The 24,031-nt window shown below is 38.6% G+C and overlaps 1 protein-coding gene across 8 annotated transcripts in view; it reads left to right on the forward strand.

Annotated features, from left to right (window-relative positions):
• The window catches only part of rbfox1 (RNA binding fox-1 homolog 1), a 412,559-nt gene that overhangs the window by 273,884 nt on the left and 114,644 nt on the right, over positions 1–24,031 (forward strand). For all 8 annotated transcript variants that reach the window (XM_072268735.1, XM_072268734.1, XM_072268733.1 and 5 more), the window contains 4 exons: positions 5,827–5,880; positions 12,302–12,394; positions 13,903–13,963; positions 23,580–23,633. In XM_072268735.1, coding sequence (XP_072124836.1) covers positions 5,827–5,880; positions 12,302–12,394; positions 13,903–13,963; positions 23,580–23,633 — 262 coding nt within the window. The remainder of the gene's footprint in view (positions 1–5,826; positions 5,881–12,301; positions 12,395–13,902; positions 13,964–23,579; positions 23,634–24,031) is intronic.

The following is a 24,031-nucleotide window of genomic DNA, read 5'->3' on the forward strand; positions in this document are numbered from 1 at the left end:
TAATTTATTTAGTTAACCAAGGAATGTCGAGAGAATTGTCTAGTTTAACAATAGTTGAAGGTTATGCACAAAGCAACAGACTCACTAAAGAGTCACACGGTGTTCTAGGTTCAAAGTAAATTTGTTATTAAAGTATATGTATACAACCTTGACGTATATTTTTGCAGATATTTACAAGGAAAAAGACATACAATAGAATTTCACATAAAACTATACATAAATAGACAAAGACTGATGAAACAACCAATGTGCAAAAAAGACAGACTATGCAAATAAAAATAATACTGAGAACATGACTCCTTCAAATTGAGTCTAAGTCAGAAAATCTGAAGATTCAGAGTGATGGAGAATTTAATTATCCACGCAGGCTCAGGAATCTGATGGATGGAGGTTAACCAGGTGATACGGGACTTTGGCTCCTGTACCTCCTGTCGAATGGTAGTAGCGAGAAGAGAGTATGGCCTTGTCGGTGGGGGTCTTTGATGATGGATGTTGCTTTCTTGTGGCAGTGTTCTGTGTAAATATACTCAGTATACTGAGGTCAGGGACACAAGAGCTTTCTGTTTTTTGAGAATGCTACAGTAAATCTTTTAAGTTATTTTCCCACTGTGAAACTCCAAGATAACTATCATTTTGTTTTCTGTTCATAGAGCTTGGAAAATCTATGGTGTTATTCTGGCAACCCAATTTTGTAGTTTTATTTTAATGTTCTCTAAACAACCACTATAAAATTGGTGAAATACCTCATCCTGTCACATTTAATCCTAGATTTACTTGCTATGAGGTATAACTAAAGATGAAAGTGGTTTAACCAGTTTTCAATTATTTAAGTCAGTATTAAAAATCATTTTCTAAAGTTGCTTTTAATTCATTTTAGTTTATTCATCTGAATTTACTGGGATTCACACTTGAACCTGACACTAACAATACCAAGTCCACACAATGCATTTTGCAGCTTGGCTACTGGGTAACAAAAGAAGAGCAAAGCTGCTAATCTTCCTTTCTGCATGGGTGAATAGAACAACACAATTCACGTCTTAGCCAAGCTTTTGGGTAAATTTGTTTCTGTTTCAGGCTTTATAGACTACCCAGCCGATCAGTTTGAGTGTTTATTCCTTTCACTCTCCCTCACTAAGATACAAGACAGTGTCAAGTCGCACAATTCCTCCACCCACCCACTTTTCTCCTCGTCTGGTCTCACTATCACCTACATGAGAAGTCTGCAGATGCTGGAAGTGCAAAACAACACACACAAAATGCTGGAGGAACTCAGCAGGTCATACAGCGTCTATGGAAGGAATAAACAGTCGACACTTAGGGCTGAAACCCTCCTTCGGGACTGAAATGGAAGGAGGAAAACGCCGAAATAAAAAAGTGGGAGGAAGAGTAGGAGGCGAGCTAGAAACGATAAGTAAAGCCTAGTGGGTGGGAAAGGTAAAGAGCTGGTGAGGAAGAAATCTGACAGGAGAGGAGAATGGACCGTAGGAGAAAGGAAAGGAGGAGGGGACCTGGGGAGAAGTGATAGGTGGGAAGAATTAAAAAGCCAGAGTGAAAGTAGTCAAAGCCGGGATACTCCTTTCCCTACTCCACCTTCCTATACTGGCTTCTGCTCCCTCCTGTCCAGTCCTAATGAAAGGTCTCAGCCTAAGCTGTTGACAGTTTATTCCCCTCACTGATGCTGCCTGATTTGTTGAGTTCCTCCTGCACTTTGTGTGTGTTGCTCAACATTTTCAGCATCTGTTGAATCTTGTGTTTTTGCCAAGTGTCCTTCACCAAGCAGGTGCTAGGAGTTGAGGAAACACGTGGAAGACAAAAGTTAATGCAGAGAAATTCACTGCAAGAAAAGACTATTACTTAAATGGAAGGAAAATAATAGGTATGGAATATGATAGATCACCTGATGTTCAGGGTGGGATCTCAGAAATGAGAGCACTAATGAAATCAGTAGTGCAGGGAGTCAGTATAATATATACAGGGAGAGGTTCTTCCAGGAATTTGGTGCAAATGAATTGCCCCATATTTTAGTGCAAAGAGGCTGCCCGTAAGGGCTGGGGTTGGGTAAGTCAGGGTTAGTGGTGCAGCTGCTCAACACTAAGGTACATTGGTGCAACCACAGTTAGCTTACCAATTACAGTTTGACTTGGTACTGGAAAGGTATTGTGGCTGTTGAAACAGACAACTAAAATGATTACGGGTTAGTGCAACAAAAGCTACAAATACAGCAAATCTGAAAGCAAAACAGAAAATTTTGGAAGTACTCAGGAATCTAGGTAATACTTATGGACGGTGAAGCAAAATTTACCTTTCAGGGTCAGTGGTGTTTTATCGGAACTGAAATATTTCTCTCAGATTCCTCACCTGCTGGGTAATTCTAGCAAGTTTTGTTTTTACCACAGGGTCAGGGTGATTGGATTATAAACTGTAATTATGAAAATTAGATGTGTCATTCGTGAAAAAAAGTGAAGATGTTAGAGGGGAAATGATTGTTGATATTTGGATTCTAAAAGAATGAAAGTCATCTTGCCTTATTCAGACCAATGGAACATAACCTGTGTTTGACAGGGTCTAAATTTTTCTGCAAAATGAGCAAGCAAATGAAATGCTAGAAGCTGAAAATACTGACTCACTGCTGCACAAATTAGATAGACGCAAATTTTGGATTTTTTTTTTGAACAACCATTAGAGATAATATATCAAATTAATCTGAATGTGGCCCATCACCCAGCAGCACCACTGGTAATGTGACCCACATGCACTTAGTTGGACCGAATACGGAGGACTTCAAGGTGATTCCACTCTCATGGGAGGAACCCAGCGAGCCTGGTGAAGCTTTGGTGGTAAAGGCATCTCTTGCGCAGTTCCACCAAAACCCTGACCCCAAGGATACTCCAGTAGCCTCTGAGGTTAAAAAAAACCCTGCCATCAGAGGCTCAATGGCTATCAAAACTGTCAAGACCTTTAACATCTCTGACTAGCAGTTAATTTAAATAGTTGTAAAAGAAACTACTTACATTTCAAAAATAGAAACAACTTAAATATATTAAACCACAAAATAACTTAAACTATTAAATACAACCAAGTAAATGAAGCCATCATAAATGCATTTGACTTACTTTTTTCCAGCTGATCTACAGGCTGCGAACTATCTTTCATTTCATTACGGTCACTACTCCTGCATTAGAACTGAATGGCATAGACAGATTCTCTGGTGAAATACTGTGGAACACCAGTCCAGTTGGACTCTGCTGCTGGACTCTGTACCCAATCCACTCACGAGTGGAATGACAGATGTGGCCGGCTTGTATTACTCAGCGCATCCTAAACTTAGACAAGACTGGGACTTGTTAACTGAAGTGCAGTAAAAGAAATCCCATGCCACCGTCAGATTGGTTGTATGGTCTAGATCTTGCTCAGAGATGAAGAAAGTTGTGCGACATTATCAGATTCAGAATCAGATTTAATATCACTGCAAAATGTCTTGAAATTTGTTAACTTTATGGCAGCAATACAATGAAATACATGATAAACACGGTAGGCTTATTCAGAAAGTTAGAAGGCATGGGATCCGGGGAAATTTGGCCAGGTGAATTCAGAATTGGCTTGCCTGCAGAAGGCAGAGGGTGGTGGTGGAGGGAGTACATTCAGATTGGAGGATTGTGACTAGTGGTGTCCCACAAGGATCTGTTCTGGGACCTCTACTTTTCGTGATTTTTATTAACGACCTGGATGTGGGGGTAGAAGAGTGGGTTGGCAAGTTTGCAGACGACACAAAGGTTGGTGGTGTTGTAGATAGTGTAGAGGATTGTCAAAGATTGCAGAGAGACGTTGATAGGATGCAGAAGTGGGCTGAGAAGTGGCAGATGAGTTCAACCCGGAGAAGTGTGAGGTGGTACACTTTGGAAGGACAAACTCCAAGGCAGAGTACAAAGTAAATGGCAGGATACTTGGTAGTGTGGAGGAGCAGAGGGATCTCCGCGTACATATCCACAGATCCCTGAAAGTTGCCTCACAGGTGAATAGGGTAGTTAAGAAAGCTTATGGGGTGTTAGCTTTCATAAGTCGAGGGATAGAGTTTAAGAGTCGCGATGTAATGATGCAGCTCTATAAAACTCTGGTTAGGCTACACTTGGAGTACTGTGTCCAGTTCTGGTCACCTCACTATAGGAAGGATGTGGAAGCATTGGAAAGGGTACGGAGGAGATTTACCGGGATGCTGCCTGGTTTAGAAAGTATGCATTATGATCAGAGATTAAGGGAGCTAGGGCTTTACTCTTTGGAGAGAAGGATGATGAGAGGAGACATGATAGAAGTGTACAAGATAATAAGAGGAATAGATAGAGTGGATAGCCAGCACCTCTTCCCCAGGGCACCACTGCTCAATACAAGAGGACATGGCTTTAAGGTAAGGGGTGGGAAGTTCAAAGGGGATATTCGAGGAAGGTTTTTTACTCAGAGAGTGGATGGTGTGTGGAATGCACTGCCTGAGTCAGTAGTGGAGGCAGATACACTAGTGAAGTTTAAGAGACTACTAGACAGGTATATGAAGGAATTTAAGGTGGGGGCTTATATGGGAGGCAGGGTTTGAGGGTCGGCACAACATTGTGGGCCAAAGGGCCTGTACTATGCTGTACTATTGTATAAATATAGAGAAAGAAATAAACTGAATTTCATTAAGTGTGTATATATATATACACACACACACACACACACATACGTGTGTGTGTGTGTGTATTAAATAGTTAAGTTAAAGTAAGTAGCGCAAAAACAAAAGGAAAATAATAAAGTAGTGAGTTAGTGTTCATGGGATCAATGTCCATTTAGAAATCAGATGGCGGAGGGGAAGAAGCTGTTCCCAAATCACTGAGTGTGTGCCTTCAGGCTTCTGCGGTAACACTGTGAAGAGGGCGGTGGGTGGTGGGGATCCTTAATTTTGGATATCTTAGTGAGTTCCAGTATTTACAAATACAGATGTCCTAAAACTTCTATCAAGTGGAAGTATCTCATCACCCACCATTGGGAATCAGAATTGAACTGATCAGATCGGCTCCATTGGTTTAAATAGAGAAGGTCTATGAGGAAGTAAGATATGTTTTATATATTTTAAATAGGGTGAATTTATTTAATTGTTTTAAAGGTCTGTTTTCAATATTTTTTATATTTTGAAGAAAAATAATAATCTTTATTATTTCAAATAATAACTTTAATGGATTTTGGAAGTTTCAATAAATCAGAAGCGTTTATAGTTCCTGCCATCTTTGACAACAGACTGAACTAATAACTATAGCTAAGCTGGCTGGCAAAGGTTTTTTCAAAATTTTGCAGCAGGACTCATATGACATTTTCTGCCCGTATCTCCCAACTCCCTGCCCAATCCTGAATCCCAATCACCTCAATGAAAATGTTTTGGTGGAAGATGTTGTGATAACATGGCCCATGGAGCTGAGAGGGTCAGGCCATTTGAAGTAACTGGTTGACATTAGTGTGAACTCTTTTTACGGGTCAGAAATAGGCACTGGTTGACTCATATTCTGAGTCAGTATGACAACTGGGATTCTTCAGGGGAACTGGTGACTTTGGACCAATTCTTTCTGAGGATTCTTTGGAAGTTATTTCCTTAATTCGCATCTGGGTCTATTGTAATCTAAACAGTATTAATTGGTTGTTAAGATTAATTGACAATTGCATTATCATTGTCTTATATAACACCTAGGATAGTCAAGGCAGAACTAAGAGATGATCAGACCTTCCTAGAGCAATTCCTGCATTTTGAAATGTACATGGAAATAGTTTGCACTATAAAAAAAATCTTTGTTTTTATTTTCACAGCAATTTGGTAAAATCTTAGATGTTGAAATAATTTTTAATGAGAGGGGATCGAAGGTAAGGTATCCAATCTGTAATGTATCTGCATGCTGATAGATTTGTATGTGTTTAAAAAACTGTTAGCTGTAAGATAAGGAGGAACAACTGAACTGATCTAGCAGTGAATGGTTAGACTTATCGTAATATTCAACCACTGGGGCACAAAATTTCTTTAAGCATTTTATTTCAAAGACAATGTTTGTACTAATCTGAACATATTTATTTATGGATTTAAACATTTTTCCTCTTGTAAATTCTCTTTACAAGCTATAACTTCTATGTAGAAATTTTTTGCTAAATTTAAAGAATGATCAATATTTCTGCTAAAGAGTGTCTTCTGATATACTTGCATGTGTTGAAATGAAAAATGTAACATACCGCATTTTTTTAGAACACTAAACTAGGGAAACAGTTCAGTTCCTTCCAACTTTGAAACCAGTGTTTCCATTATGTGTATTACTCTGCTGGCAAAATCCCAATCTATTGAAAGAAATTTTAAAATCATATTCCATCTACTTTTAAATTTCTCCCCATATTTTCATCATCAGGTAGTGTCAGGAATAATGAAAATCTAAAACGATTGGTGGAGATGATAAATTTATGACTATGGGGGCAGTATGTTAGTGTAAAGGTTAGCAAAGGATCAATTCCTGCTGCTGCTTGTGAGGTGTTTACGTTCTGCTCATTACCACATGGGTTTCCTCTGGATGCTCCAGTTTGCTCGCACAGTCCAAAGACATTTATTGGTCATTGTAAGTTGTCCTGTGATTATCGGAGGATTTAATTGGGGGATTACTGGGGTGCGTGGTTTTAAGGGCCTGTTCTCAAAAAAAAAATTGACATGTATGGACTGCGCTGATTGTGGAGTTATAAGTGGTGTGGGTGGTTTTGATTTCTTCTCCCTTCCTACTGATTAGTTCTGAAACTACAATTCATTCAGTCCAGATAAGAGCCAGTAAATTGTGGTACAGTATTTTTATCAAGACTGCTAAGGTGCACTTTATTTAAAAAGACATTGAACTTCAGGAAACTGAGAAAGACACAGCTAAAATAGAAAGCTGAAAGTTTGCTATCCGTCCCCTACTTATTATCTCCTTCAGAGTTTTTCAGGTAACTCAGTCACCACAAGAATTGCATTTGTGCGCAATAATTGTTTTAGCTTCTCTGACCACCCGGCAGAACTTGTGAAATTGCTGATCTTTCATATCATTGAAACATTCCCAACTACAGTTAGGGACCGCGGATTCAGGAAGCCCTATTGTTTCCAAACATCATTTACTTTTTAGTCATTTATGGAACAAAAACCATTTTGAGGATTGTAAGACATATTTCCAGCCTTCCCTCTAACCACTGAGCACACTGAGATACGCATTTGAGGGTAGGCATGGATACTTCACTTGATATGAATGTGAGTCTAGAAAGTTTGTTCCTCACAGGATTGCAGGGTTTGAAGGCCCTAGAGTTTGGGAGAATTCACATCTCACGGGTTACACTTTAACCCAGATTTTTTTTCCTCTAGGTTATGATAGGTTCATAGGCAGTTCATAATTCCAACCCTTTGTAGTCATAGTAACTCTAAAATACAGAGAAGTATTTTTTTCTTAATGTTTCTCTTTGTAACAGACTTGACTTAAAGTGTAATCAAGACTAGTGAAATAAATGTCCTTTCTTTGCTATTATAAATAAAATGAGATTCTGTTCTATTGACCCAAGTCTGAGTGAGTCTTGAGACAAAGCTATGAAATTGCAGTCATATACAAATTAGCCATGAGAAAAACTATTGGAAAAAACAGAAATACTAAACTATGCTTTGTGATAGCTGTGCAGTCTCTCAATGTCAGTCACCTGGACTGCACTTCACACAAGAACTAACTCAATACATGGAACTGTGATCTATTACTTCTTTTCAATTTAGATGGCTTTCAATTCATACTCAGACACACTCCACTTTGTTTTTACAATGGTCTACATGGAACTACTGAAGTGCTCTTTTAGACCATTTCCTTACCTGAAATGGTGCTTAAGAAGGTGCTGTTCTTCGGTTTAACATATTGTACATCCTCTAGCTCAGCCTTCTGTATTATTGTAGTTGACAGACGAATAGACAAACCCTCCATCTATTGCATTACTCTACTTAAATCACCCATTGTCCGGCATGGAACTCAGAACAACAGAGCTCAGAAACAGGCTCTTCAACCCACATTGTCTATGCCGACTCTGGTGCCAATTTAAACAGCACATCTTCCTGCACATAATCTGCATCACTCTCTGTCTGAATGCCTTTTAATTGTTCCTGTCATACCTACTTCTATCATTTCCCTTGGCAGAGTGTTCCATGCCACTCTCCGTGTAAAACAAAAGTTGTCTCGTAAGTTTATTTTAAACATCCATCCCTCTCATCTTAAAACTATGCCCTCTAGTATCTGACACTTGCACCTTGGGGAAAAAAAAAATTCTGACAAGGCTTAGAGACACAAGTGACTGCATTTGCTGGAACCTGGGGAATCTGTGTTCCTCCAGCAGCTTGCTTTTTGCTTTGACAAATGTTTTTTGTAGTATCATTACTCTATGTCTCCACAACACTGTTAGTTGACAATTTGTGGCATTTATGAAGAACAGACTTCATGTCTTCTTTCAGTTCTGTCTGATCTGGTCCATCACTTTATTCGCACATTGTTTGCTCAGTCACATTATACAATGGACTTTTTCTGCAAAGCTCTTGTTCTTTTTTTCCCACTCTGATGTGGAAATAATCTTCTTCAACCTGTAGACTGTAAGTTTTATTTTCTATATTTTTTGTGCTTCTTTACGCTATAATCTCAACAATGCAACCCCTGCTGAGTTTTGTCTGAATACTCTGCACTCAATGTCATAGTTGCATTGAGAAGGACTGCAGAGCCACCTAGTCAATCTTAGTGTTGTCATCATAGGAATAGCAGACATCAGTCCCCACATAGTCAATGAAATCTTATGGTCAGTGACTAGAGTGAATGGTCTTCCAAACAAAAATATATAAAATGTTCTAACACCAAAAATAATGACCAATATCCCAAATGCTATTTGAGCATTCGTATACTTTTTAGAGTGCATCTGAAGAGAAAGCATTAGGTTTCTCATGACCATGATATGTAAATTCCTCAACTCTATTCTTGGGAGAATGACGAATTTTAACACTTGCTTGATATTGTAATGTGCAGAACGTGACTCACGAATGAGGCTTTTAATTCCCAAATCACAATCATTTTGTTAGTCTTTTCCTTATCATTATAGTTCTTCTTTCTTTACTGGTTGGTGAACTAGAAAAGTTTATTTTGTATTGGATTATAACATGAAATGATTGGAGCTCATAACATTTTTGGGCTCAGGAGATGCTTTAAATCTGCTTAGCATCAACTCTCAAGCCAAATTAAATTATACCATATTGTGCCAAAGCACATTTGCTTTTATTGAGCTTCACATTATGCTGACAATATTTCTGAACTTATGATTTTGCATATGGACTTGTTTCATCTTCATTGTTGCCCTTCAAGAATGTCATTCACTTGAAGAAAATATACATGCCTTCTTCCTTAATGGTTTGAAGGGCTCCCGTGCCTGGGTATAACCATGACATTTCTGTCATCACTGATTTGCCGTCTTGTGTTGCCCACCAATTTGATGGAGCTTGACCCTTTATCCATACTGAACTTCCTTCTGCTTGGATGAACATCTCAGACCTCCTGTGATTAATTGTGAGCTTTGCAGGCACATTCTACCATCACAGTTTGTTGACACTTGATTTCATCAGTGGCTTTGTTCACTTCAATGGCTGTGATCATTCTTCACCAGTATGCATGCTCAGTGTGGTTCTGAACCTATAAAGTAGCCCATTACTATATGTACATGCATAAATATATTAGGAGACAAAATCTTGATTTAAAGACAGGTTGTTACTAGCTTATAATTAGTTAATGAATTATTTCTAGTTTAATATACCCATGTCCCTTCCTCCTGGATTCACCTTGTTACTTCGAAGGATCATTCCTTGTCCAATTGCCTGCTTCATCTCAACAGCACCCTTTGCAATGTCATGGACATGGAATTAGACTTGACAAGACATACTTACATTTCTAACTCTCCAGATTTTTTTGATTCCTCTGCCATCTCTGAAATTCAGCTACTCCAGGATTCAGTCAGCTGTTCTCCCTTTCATTCCCAATAAAATGCACCTTTTTGTAAATTCTGTTTCCATACTGTGACTTGAATTAAGGCTCCCCTCACCCCACCCATATTCACTATGAGTACATTGCTTCTTTCCATCTTTGTACAGTTTCCAGTGCTATAACCTTCAAGAATTTTACTTTCACACAGTTCTCTTTCCTTCCAGGTTTCCACAGAAGGATATGGCCCAAAACTAAGCAATTCCCCTTATAAACCATTCTACCTGTCCATTTCCTTTTCTCCTTTGAAATATCTCCTATATCTACTTCTGACCAAAATTCATCACCTAGTATCTGTTGTTTTGCCTTAGTTTTTAAATTTTTTTTTCTGAAGTAACAGAGATTCTCAACAGCAATATTGGTATTTTAGATGCAGTATAGGAGAAGATTCCTATGCAGTACTTCTTATACTGCTGCCTGGACTTTAAAATTAATTTAATATTGATATCCTATTATATTAACAGTGCAATTTTATTCCACATTGTCCTGTTTGATACAGTTATTTTAAAGTTGGGGGGAAAAAATTGGGCCTTAGAATTTCCAGTCCTTCGAATATAGAACTGCCATTGTCCACCTGAATAAATCTGCAGTACTTGACAAACCATGCACATGCAGAATTTTAACTTTTTTCTAATGTTTTAAATCCTGAGTAATTTTGATTATAATCAAGAAGGAAAAATCAACTGACCTTAGTACGCACAAAGATGAGAAAATCTGTAGATGCTGGAAATCCAAACAATACACACAAATTGCTGGAGGAAATCAGCAGGCCAGGCAGCATCTATGGAAAAGAGTAAATAGTCCAATGCAAATTATTTGTAGTTGGATTTTTCACAATTGTTTTATGTATTGTAGAAATGATGAATTTTGATTTAAACAATAAAAGTTAATGCCTATTACCAAAAAATCATGGTAGTGACCATGGGCCGAAATCTTTCCTCAGAACATTACATAAATGGAGATTTGAATAATTGCCCCATTACTTTAAAAATGGAATTAAAGAGGAATACACATAAAGCTGGTGTGCTTTAATTTTAAAAATGGTTGTTGTGTTTGATCTTTGCTTTACTTAACCCTCAGAGCATGTATGCCTATTCACATTGATGTCAATAAATTATTTTCTGCAATCTATTATAGTTGTAATTAATTCACTTCATCTAATGATGGAAGGATGACACCTCCTGCTACAGTGTCGTCTCTTTGTACATAAACGGAAAGTTGGAAAGTGACCGAACACCAGTAGAATTTTGGATTTGAGATTTGTCACAATGTCGACAGTACCGACTGATGGCTGGTATATCAGATATGTCCAATTGCATCTGGTGTGAGGGTTAGGGAGCAAGGTCTGCTATCCCTTCATGCTCATGAATTAATTGGCTTTAAATAGGCATGAGGTTGTGAAGGTTAAGTCAATTGAATGATCGGGGGTGGTGGGGGGGGTGGAGGATGGAAATTCCACTTCTGCATTTGCCAGTCTGTGATATTGCATCCATTGTCTTTGATGGATGGAAAGTCATGGATGATTGAGTGCAGAATAAGGATTTCTATACCACTCAATGTTTGGAATTTAGCGAAATGCAAATACTGAATTCAAAACTGATTTTCTTAAATAGTTTGTATCCTTAATCCAGTTTATATAAAAAGATTTATATTTTTAGTTTATGACTTACAAATAGAGATGCTGTATTATGTAATTTATTTGAATTGGGATTCTTTCTAGTAATCTTGAAAACCTGTCAATGCCAGATTATCCCTGTTGTTGCACGCTCAGTCTTTTACTTTATGAATCACCACAGCATGTCATAATAGGCGATGTTTTACAATTTAATTGCATTTAGTCTAAATTCTGTGCACATATTGTTTTTATTTGTTGGAATGTTTTTTTAAATTTTGTTTTGCATGATGTAAGTGATACGTATTATTTTCTCAAAATTTCAGTCTTTTTTTCTCTGTAGAGAGAAACACTTAAAGTTTATTTGACTCCATATTTCATTTAGTTGCATTACTTAACTTTTTATATGAGTGAAATTATTTTGAATCATATTTCTATTTCTTAGGTGTATAAATTGAGAGACTTGTTCACATCTGTTGCTTATTTATTGCACATCTCAATGCTGTTATATTTTTCTAATTTGCATGTTACAGAAGCAAAGCAAGAACAAGAAAAAAGAGAGAAAAAGTGGTCAATGATTTATATAATGATGTGCATGTTGTTTTCCCCTTTTCCCGCCTGCATGCAGGGATTTGGTTTCGTAACTTTCGAAAATAGTGCTGATGCGGACAGGGCGAGGGAGAAATTACACGGCACGGTGGTAGAGGGCCGTAAAATAGAGGTGCATGTCCAAAATATTTCCCTTCATCTTTTTTAATGTCTGCTTCACTATCATTTGTCGTTTCAGGCGCGTCATATGTCTCTTCATGTGCTCCCCCTTCCCTCCCCTCCCCCCATTTATATCTACTTAGAAGAGTTTTGGCCTTGCTTCTTTTATTTGAAATCTTTGCTTTGAGTTTATGTGTGACTGACAAGCAAGACTCATCTTGTTACAGATATGTTATTGTTTCCTTTGTTGAGTTAATTAGTAATTAAGCTGGGTGCAAAAAAAAGACTTCCAAAATTGTGTAAGTAAAACAAAACTGGTCAGTCTTCTTCGTTGCAGGGTTGATGAGGGATGGTGGGGAAAACAGAAGAATGAAATTGGACAATAGAAAATGCTATTTAGGATGACTGTTCTCCACAGCTGACTGGGCAATCTGGGGCCTAGGGCCAACTTTGAATTTGACAAAATTAAATTCCAAATCTAGCTTGCTTTTTTTCTAAAAGTGTTTGTGAAATTTCACACACACCAATCTGTGCCACTGATCCCACTCAACACTGCCTTTTTACATATATATGGTATCTTTGAAATATATTGATGTAGATCAATTCCATTTTCCTCTTAGTGGTTTAGTCTTTGAGTAAGATGTTGCATATTTTGCCTTTTCATTTCCCCCTTTCAACGGTAGCATTTAGGGCCCTCACCAAACTCACAGTAACCATGGTAACTGTACACATACACATGCTGGCGATGGCGCCGAAGGGTAAGTGGAGAAGTCCATCTGCCGTTTCACGTATAACGCTGAACACGTGAATTTTTTGACTTGTTGTATTAGTCCTTGATGCTATTTTATTGGTACGCCTGTACTTGAGTGTACGTTTTAGCTGCCTGGAAGGCACTGATTTGATTGATGATGACTCGTGCACATCTTACTCAGATCGTTAACTCCATATGTGTCAATTAATGCACCCTCTTTTATCCTTTGTTAGCTGTGGTTAACGCTTGAATGATTTTGTTAATTCTTGCAATGGAAACAGCTCTTGTTCCAAGTGTTGGATGCTAGATGTTGCTTTATAATGATACTTCTATTACCAAGGGTTATGTTGCACACTGCAGTTCTGTTTACCCTTTTTTTGACATTCCTGTTTATTGTACCTTGTCTTCCTCTTCCCTTTGCCACTGCATGTTGCTTCATAAAGGAAATTTTATTTTTTGTTCCATTGTATTTTTCTTTGACTTATCTCTAACAAGGAAAGTAGACGCATGCTTTTAATTACAAGTATTAGCAGTATTGTTTAATTTGCATTTTATGTCTTTCAAAAATGTTTAAATGATGCTTTTTTGAAATCCCGTTTGTCATGAAAGTAAATGTAATCAAAATAGTCTGTGATTCTGTTATGCATCTAATGCCCCTTTACCAAGTAGATGCATTATTTAACTGTAACTGTTATGCTAGCAATGCATGACTTTTAGATTTTAAGAACATCTCCATTATTTGCTGCTAATATAATCATCTATTTGTTCAGGTTAATAATGCCACAGCGCGTGTTATGACGAACAAGAAGACAGTCAACCCTTATGCAAATGGTGAGTTTTCAGTTTTTTTTTGTTTTTATGAGCGCATTTCCGTTGCAACTATATCTTGTAGAAACATGAATTAAAAAGAATGCCTTCTGAACATAGCTGAGAAAATGTGATGTTGTGATTTTTGGCAGTAGGTTTCAGGCATAGTAAGAGGAATCTAAAGAGCTTCATTGACATAATGGTCAGCCACCTACACAAAGCAGCAGAACAACGGTCAGTGAAAGGAGACTGCTGGAATGATTGTTGATAATGAGCAAGGTGCATGACCTACAATGAGACATTGATTGCAGGCTTTTACAAAGTCTTGCCTCATATTGACACTAAATGCAACTTGATATTTGAAGTCTGCTGTTCAAATTACTGCTGTTTTCCCTTTTCATCAAAATGCAGCACCTTGTGTTTCCTGACATGTTAATCAATCTGGCACTTACCTATCATATCAATATCCCTGTGCCGTTTCCTTTCGTATTTTAAAGAATATGTGGTACTCGGTATTTTGGTATTAGCATCAGTTTTAGCACTTTTTGTGAAAGCCTTTCTGTCAATTACATAGCTAGTTAATGACTGATGGGACCTCAAAACGAAGACACCACAATCCATTTTGAACAACTCTGAAATGTCATCATTACTTCACTTTTGCATTTTCTATTCTGTTTTACAATCCAGAGATTCTACGAGGAGTGATTGGTAAGTTTGTGGCCTAAGGTAGAAGGAGTCAATTTTAGAAAACCTAGCACATTTATTTTTCAACATAGTCCCCTCCTACGTGTACACACTTAGTCCAGTGGTCGTGGAGCATACGGATCCCTTCTTTGTAGAAGTGGTCCACAGCAGGGGTGATTGTTAAGTTTGCGGCCTAAGGTGGAAGGAGATGAGTTATACAGCTCTTGTTAGATGCACGTGCAGTTCAACTCTTTGAGTGATTATACAGAAAGTTTGAAGTTAATAACTCATCTCCTTCTATGTTAGACCACGAACTTATCAATCACCCCTGCTGTGGACCACTTCTGGAGGTCCAAGACGCCAATTTCTGCAAAGGAGGGATCCGTATGCTCCACGATCGCTGGACTAAGTGTGTAAACGTAGGAAAAATAAATGTGCTAGGTTGTCTAAAATTGACTCCTCTTACCTTAGGCCATGAACTTATCAATCACCCCTGGTACCTTCGTCTTGTTTGCACACCCCTGAACCTGCGCTGGCTTTCCTCTACCATTTAATTCAAGGTATTTAATGCAAGGCTTTTGTCAGTTTTATATTCTCCTCATCCAGTACAGTTTCCCCATGTGCTACCTCCTCAAAGTATTTTTGTTTAGATTTGTCTTGCTGCACCTTCCATTTTGTAGCCCACAATCTCCCCAGAGCCTGGAGGCAAATGTCAACACTTACATAGCTAAATGTTATCATATCATTTCCCCTTTTAAGCTCCAGCGACTGGGGATTCCCTCGCAATCATGAGGGAGCACAACTCTCAACTTCCTAAAGGCTGTGCACCAGAGAAAAGCCAACAGCACTCAAATGCTTAATCCAAGTTTCAATTAATATGTCTGAAGATGAACTCTTGCAAGAGGGCTGACAGGCAGGTGGTGAATACTGGATGGGGAAAGTGAGCCATTGTAGTGATCGAAGCTAGTGATTTGACACTGCCTGAGACAACTATGGGTGGAGAAGAAGGAATGGAAGATGAGAGAAGAGGACAAAAACCAAGATTTTCAGTTGGAAACTGAAGAACACTGCTCTCTCACAGGGTGTCTTCAGAAATCTGTTAAGATACTGTTGGCCCTTCTGTTCTGATCAGAGGTGGCAGGCATTACATATCTTTGTGATTAGCAATTAAGATCAGATTGGGGAACACTATGCAAGAATAAAATGTTGATGAGTCTCACAGCTGCCAGTAGCAGGAGACTGCTGCAAATCCAGAACTTAAAGTCTGTGAGCATGAAACCTGCAGCAGGGAGAATTAAAGTTAACTATATAATATCCAGCCATATATAGTTTCCTCATTAAAGACATCCCATCAATCCTCGGTGTTTCGCCTGTCCTTGATTGGCCATATTATCTGAATGTTTTCTTTTATCTATCAGACTATTGGTAATCTTTCCTTCACTTGAGGATTGATCCCCTTTCCGATATCCTTCTCTTCAGAATAGACCAATGCTAAATGCTTATTGAATACCTCCATCTCCTTTGATCATTCTCTATATCCCAATAATCCTCACTTCTTACGGTTTCTATTTTCCTATTAACGAAGTACTTGGATGACTACAGTTGTGAAGGACTTTAATGTGCCTTTTAATGACTTTCTAATTTGTTTTGCTCGCTGTTTCTGTCTTTCTTAAATGGATCAGATGAGCTGCATTTAGCCCCTTTTAGATTTATTGTCTTCATGGACTTCTCTAGGATGGAAACAAGAGCTCACATGAGCTAACATCCACCCCCAAGCATCATCCCATCCACCCCACACCTGAGGGTGATCCAGTTATGCATAGCAAGGCCTTAGAGGTAGGTAAGCTTCAGCTGGTCTTTGGCTGGAACCCACCCACTGAACACATCGCTAATTCTCCTAATGACCTTTGTCAGGATACAAAACTAGAAGTAGAACCATGCTTCTTTCAAGATGGTAAAACTTCATAATATCTTTTTTAAATGTTCAATTACTAGGCCAATTAAGGACATTAATTTTCATCCTCTGGTCTTCATGTACTGATCTTTTCCCTTCCACAAGGCCTTCTCATAATCTGCACTCTATGATCCACACATGCCATCCAGACCATATATCAAATCAAAAGAAGGGCAGAGCTTTCAGCATGTTAAGTGTGGAAAGGTGCTGTTGTATGGCACAACACCAAAAGCCTTGGTGCCTTTCAAGCCCTCAAAAGAATTTCACCGCAGAATGCCATGTAACACACATTTCTGGGCAACTTTCTCTCTTCTGTTTCAGAAATTTGTTATCATTCATATTTTGTCTCATTTTCATGGTATCATCTTGGGATCTTATACTGGCAGAGTATAAATGCAAATTATTCTAGGTGCTATCGGTATGTTGAAAAGTCTGATATTTATAAGAGCCATTGACTCATATTTGGATTTAGAACGTAAGTCTATTGCACACTCCGGAGCAGAAGGTAGCAGTAATGCACCGTTAAGCTAGGCGCCAACCGCCGTAAAACAAGACGAAGAAGAAGACTCACATTCAGTACATATCATCATGTGTGATGGCTCTGTAGCTGGGTCCTGGGTAAAAACACAGGATGACCGTAAATGAGAAAACTAAAATAAGAACATGCTCTTCTGTGAGACTTTATGTCTGCAATAAATTTACTTTATATGACTGATTTATATCATTTTCCTTAAATAATGTAATCTAACAGTTCTATTTGGAACACACCATCATCAACAGGCATCACCAACTGATTGAAGTCAATTCTAACATTTATTAACAAGTCACATGTTGATGTGTGAAAAAATGTTATTAACATTACTGCGGAGCATCAGCTTCATAAGAAAGTATAGAGCACTTTTATTTTGATGATGCAAATCAATCAAAGAGATTCATTTTTTTTTTGTTACCACATTATTGGGCATGTAAAGCACAAGGGTGTTCCTCGTTAGAAAAAAGTTCCTCCAAATGAAAGGAATGCCACTTGAATTTATTTAGAATCCTACTAGGAACTGACCATGTTCCTGCTGGTAGCTGGGCAACTTCCTTCGAGTAAACAACAGAGATTCAGTTCTGCAGGATTATTATTTACAAGTGTTTCCTTTGTGTAAGCTAGAATTGGCAACTTCATTTAAGCTCTGTCAGCTAACGGAAAGCGCCAGCTGTGGAATTTATTGCTCATTCATCCGCTGTACATCATTGGAAGCTAGTACATCCCGCAAGAGTTTGGATTCTTGAATTTCAAGAAAGTAAGGACAGACAGCTGCCAAAGATCTCCCTGATGCTACACTTGCAATAATCTGCTTATTGAAGTTATTAGTACTGAGCACACGGAAGGAACCATGATGCAAAAATTTTCATCCAATTCTTTTTAATTGTGCCATGTATAACTATATGAATGCCAAGAAGTTGCTGCTGAGAACCTAGTAACATACTAAATATTTCCAATCCTAGCTAAAGCAATGGAAACATCCCACGTCTCATGTTGTTCTCTGATATGGTAACAATGCGATGTTGGCTTGGTTGCATTGAAGACCTAATTATATTGGCAAATTAATTTCAGATTGGAATTCTGTGTATTTTGGCAATAACATGTAACTTAAAATTAAGTAGTTTAATGAATCTTGGCCTTAGAAAGATCCTGAACCCACTTGCAAATGCAGAAATTGCGCTGTGAGATATCACCCATGAAAGGCAAAGTATAAATATGTTCTCTGGCAATGGCAGTGTTAATTACAAAGTTTTTAGAAATATTGACTGGACATTTTTGGCTGGAAGAGAGATTTCCTATATTTTTCAATTGAAAAGAAAATCAGGTTAATATTCGGAATTCAACTGGGTGCAAAAATCCAAAGGGAAATTGTGAGACGAGTGAACTTTAACCGTAACTGTTAAGTGTTGTAATCCATTGCTTTCAGTAGGAGACTAAGGCCCAATCACTTCAAATATAATGTTATTCTTAGGACAGGTACAGAAATAAATTTTAAAAAATCACTTGCACAAACAAGATACAACTTAAAAGTAATTTAATATTTGAAGTCGAATTCTTCATCAATTTAGCCTTTGTGGCTAAGAAACTCCAATAGATCTGGTAGCTGTTATCAACCAGACTTTGACTCAACAATTTACTAACCAATTTACAAGTATAGTAGATGAAGGAAAAAAGTGAAATTTATTTACCCATTGTTAAAATCCAAGATTCCTTCAATCATTAGATGCAGACAGTTCTGAGGTGTGAGCCATTCGATCCCCTGAGCACTCCTGCGTTATGTGATTTCTTGGTTAATCAGAAAATCCTTTCATCCTTTTTTGATTATTTTAATAATCAAAAATCCATAGGGCCACAATTTAAACTAATTAAATGATTCAAATGTTCAACAACCATTCTGCAAGGTTGTGTTTCCTAACTTCTTACAAACTAGCTTTACTTTGCTCATTTCCCTTCTCAAGTAGTAGCACTCCATTCACTAATGTCCTAACCCAGCATTACCATTAAATGTACTGGAAAGAGTAATAAAATATTGTTAGGTGAATTGATCTCTAACTTGCAGAGGCTGAATCCCACTCTCTGATATTTTATAGCTCTTCGAATCATAAACCGTATTACTGAACATCAGACCACTTTTCCCGGCTTTCACTGCCTTCATCTTTGAGTGAAAAATACCAAGAAAAAACTTTACTGGGAAACCAGTTTTGAAGACGTAAGACTTCTCAGACATCAATGGGCTTCTCAAGTAGGACTAATAAGGCATTCATGTATCCTGAATACTAAAGATTAAAGATTATAGATTAGCTTTATTTGTCACCACGTATAGTACATCAAAACATCGAAACATACAGTGAAATGCATCGTCTTGCATCAATGACTGACACAGTCTACAGTAATGCCGGGGGCAGCCTGCAAGTATGTTCACTTTTCCAGCATCAACGTAGCGATGTTTTAGTCTGAGACCCTTGTTTAGGACTGAGAAGAAAGTGGGAAGATGCCAGATCAAAAAGGTGGGGGAAGGGGAAAAAGGCTGTCTGGGAGGTGATAGGTGAAACCGGGTAGGTGTGAAAGATCAAGGGCTGGAGAATATAGAATCTGATAGAAGAGGAGAGTGGATAATAGGAGAAAGAGGAGGAGGATGGAACATATAAAGAAGTAATAAACAAGTGAAAAGAAGAGGAAGATCAGAGTGGGGACTGGGCTGGGGGGGGGGGGGGCACGGGGAGGAACTTGTTCACCGGAAGGAGAAATCAATATTCATGCTATCAGGTTGGAGGCTACCCAGACAGAATATAATGCATTGCTCCTCCATCCTGAGGATGGTCTCATCTTGGCACATGAAGAGGCCATGGAATGACATGTCAGAAAGGGAAAAAGGGAGTGGGAATTGGAATTAAAATGTTGCCCACCAAGAAGGCCCACTTGTGGCAGATGGTGTGCAGGTGCTAACTTGGTGCATGTACAAGTTTAGACAATACTTCTTCCTACAATGGATAAGGATGTTGAACTTTATGAAAGAATTCCTAGAATTCAGTTCTTAAACTGGTCTGCTGCGCCTTAAATTTAATTAAGTTTATTCAAGTTTGAGGAGCAGTAGCCCAAAATCCATGCTCACTGGCCCTCAGCCTTGGCTTTCCTGTGGTCTAAATCTGGCTAGCTGTATTGTTTTGGTTGCTTTCTTTGCAGACCTACTCAAATGAAAACAATGCCTTAAAAATAATTAACTGCTCCTCTTTACAGAAAAGGGCAGAATTTGTCACTTGAATGAGGGATACATGTTCAGCCACTGAGTTGGGTTGTTTTCGGCTTGACCCTGAATAATTCCATGATAAAGGAGCAGTTTTGACAGCTGCTCTTTTAATGCTGGATCAATAATAGGCCAGATGGTCTTCAAGCCAGGCCACTCCTCATGCTTGCCACCTGCACTATTTCTCAGCTGACCTACTTTCTGTGGCCCCTGTTTGCATTTCCAGGCTGCACTACTATGGTTTGCTCAGTGAAGCAGACTGATGTGTGTGGCAAGCAAGCCTCAGCTGGCAGATTCTCATGCCCTGCTCCTGTACTCTTTGAATGACCTTCTGACAGCTCATTGCTGACAGAGACATTGAACGGTCAGATAAACTCCTCAGGCTTCCAGCCGGGTACAAGTATAAATTTTAACAGATGTTTCAATGACAAGCTGTGCCATCTTAATCTGGGATAATGCCTGGGCATGTCTAGCCGGATGATATTTATACCCCCGTCATCCATCTCTCCTGATTGATTAGTCCTCATACAATCAGGTTTCTGCTGTCCCGCCTTGTTTACAATGAAATTCCAGTTCTTACTTGGAGTGAGACATTCAACTTTGTTTAAATTCTTTTCCTTTACTTTTATTTCAATGGTTTCCTTCACCAAGTGGTCCCAAAAGCTATTGGCATGGGGAAAACGTTCAAATTCCTTACAGAAAACGATGGGAACTTAACCTGGGTTGCTGGTACTGTGAAGCATTGTGCTAACCACTACACTACCGTGCCACCCACGGTATGGAATGGGCCAAACACAGGCAAATGGGACTCCCCTAGATAGGCATCTTGGTCAGCATGGATGTGTTGGGCCAAAAGGCTGCGCTATATTACTCGAAGCTGGAGTGAACACTCATCTCAGTATGCATGAGTTCCACACCTCAGCAGATCCAGAAGTAGGCTGCATTGACATTTAGTTTATCCCCGACTTCCACCATGCAATGCATAGGTGTAGAAATCATCAAAGAGCTGTGTAGAGCACCTCTACTAAACCCCCAATACAAGCAGGCAACTGTGGAGGCCAAGCCTTTACATATATTTCAAGGAGAAATTGATAGGTTCTTTATTGATCAGGGCATAAAGAAATATGAAGAGAAGGCAGGAGATTGAGGCTGAGAGGAAAATTGGATCAGCCACAGCAAATAACCTAATTCTGCTCCTATATCTTATGATGTTTATGGTTATTATGGATCTTACTGAGTTTGGCTCTCTAGTACATTGCTATTCAACGTGCCAGTCTATGGCATTGTGGCACCTGGAGACTCGCAGAGAACCACCATCGTCATACTCGATTATCCCACACAATTATGGGCTCGCACAAATCTCATAGACAAGACAAAGCAAAGTTTAATTGCAGTTATTTTCATGATAAATGAAGTCTTCCTGTATCAGCGCTGGAAAGTTTGATGATCCAGCTATCAGAGGGAGTGGGAAGACGATGAAAAATGAGGCAACCTTTCAGCTGTGAACATTGATCTGAGTCTCAGAGGATTTTTCTTGGACAAATTGAGAGACCATTAGTGTAACTTAAAATCTGAGAGAAATCTGTCAGGTCTTTGATGCCAATGGTAGCAGCATATGAAATGCATTCAAATAGCTTATACTAGAATCTCTGCTGGGGAAACTAATCAATGATGCTTTCAAACAGCAACAGCTTTAATCAGATTCATGGGGCAAGGCAGAGAATGGGGCTTAAGGAAACCATTTCTGACTTTCTCTGTGAGAAGGTTCATTATTTATATTGTGACAGAGGTACAGAAAATAAAAGTCCCACAACTACAGGAACAGTGAAGCTGCATTAAAAGGTTGGAAAATATATCAGGCTGAAAAGATGGACCTCCGAATACTCTCATTAATGTGCATGACATCTCTGGTGCAGTTTAAAAACGAAAATTTAAATGTTCCACTATACTTGTTACAAGCATAATAATAGTTACGCATACTGTTTACACTATGGAAAACTCTTTATTATGTCACTGAAACCATTAACTTTCTCCTGTCTGCTTGTTCACATTCTATACAGAATAACATTTTAAATTTCCAGATAGCAAATCTGAAGAGGTGCACTAAACTGAGAAATCTTGTGAAAATTGCTAGTGAATGCAGGATTAATATTCCAAAACAAAAGAACAAATTTGCCTCTTGCAGTTGCTGTTCTGAAAGCCTCATAACTTGGTGTAGCAGAGAGAAAGGTTAGTATATCATGTGTTTGACAAACTTCTACCCTATTTCTAGCAGTTAATTTTCATGGCTAGGAGAGATGTTTGGCAGTAACTCACATGTGCATCATTCACAGGGTGCTTAGTCTTATAGAGACATGATTCAACTTTTAGTGGCTGTTATCTACAATGCCATGCAATCCCTTGATGATCCAGGAAGCCTTTACAACATCACTGGGCCATTCTTTCACAGAAAGCAACCTATGGATTCTGTATTTAATCATACATCCCTTCTCACCCAAGGTTGCTGGCTACTTTACATAAATTGTGCTCAGTACACGGCCTCACTATTACCTTGATAGCCAATCAAAGTACACTATTTAAATAGTTTCATAAAGTGTACTCAGTGGCCACTTCATTAAGTCTACCTATACACCTGCTCGTTAATGCAAACATCTAATCGGCTAATCATGTGGCAGCAACTCAATGCATAAACACTTGCAGACACAGACAAGAGGTTCAGTTGTTGTTAGGACGGAACATCAGAGTGGGGAAGAAATGTGACCTCAGTAACATTGACTTTGGAATGATTGTTGGTGCTAGACAAGGGGTGGTTTGAGTATCTCATAAGCTATTGATCTCCTTCGATTTTCATGCAGAACAGTTTCTAGAGTTTACAGCGAATGGTGCGAAAAACTAAAAAGATCCAGTGAGCAGCATTTTTGTTGGCAAAAGTGACTTGTTAATGAGAAAGGCTGGAGGAGAATGGCCAGGCAAGTTCAAGTTGCAACTCAAATAACTACGCATTAAAACTGTGGTGTGTATGAGCATCTGTGACTACGCAACATGTTGAACCTTGAAATGCGTTGGCTACAGAAGCAGAAGATCAGTAACATGCACTCAGTGGCCACTTGAATAAAGTGGCCACTGGGTGCATAATGAATAAATCAATCTGCTTTCAAAAGGGATGTTATCTTCTGCTAATAGAACTCCACGTGACATGATGAAATTTTTTTTAATTCTCTTTTAGGGTGGAAATTAAACCCAGTTGTGGGTGCAGTGTACAGCCCCGAATTCTATGCAGGTAAGATAACCCAAATTCATTCTTGATCCAAAGTTTTGGTTCATTATCTTGTACAACTTGCCAGTGTCACAGTTTATCACTTAAGCTGCTGGTGCCAATTCAAATTTATTCCAGGAGTTAAAGGCAGTAACAATTTCACAGGTGAGCTGTATTTATTTCTTCCTCAAGTACAAATTCTTTGCTCCCTGCGACTTACCCAAGGAGATGTGTGCTAACTTAATAAAACAAAGACAGGCATCTGAAATAACTCCAGGGCTGTAATTGGTTCTATTGTTAGTAGGAGCACCCAGAAAAACAACAATTTTTTATAACTATCATTTGCTAATGGATAATGATGTATACATCGAGAATATCCACTTGCTTTTTAACGAAAGGGCATTATTGGTACAGAGAGGCTC

Source organism: Mobula birostris, chromosome 9 (assembly GCF_030028105.1).
Source record: "Mobula birostris isolate sMobBir1 chromosome 9, sMobBir1.hap1, whole genome shotgun sequence".
Classification (NCBI taxonomy): Eukaryota; Metazoa; Chordata; class Chondrichthyes; order Myliobatiformes; family Myliobatidae; genus Mobula; species Mobula birostris.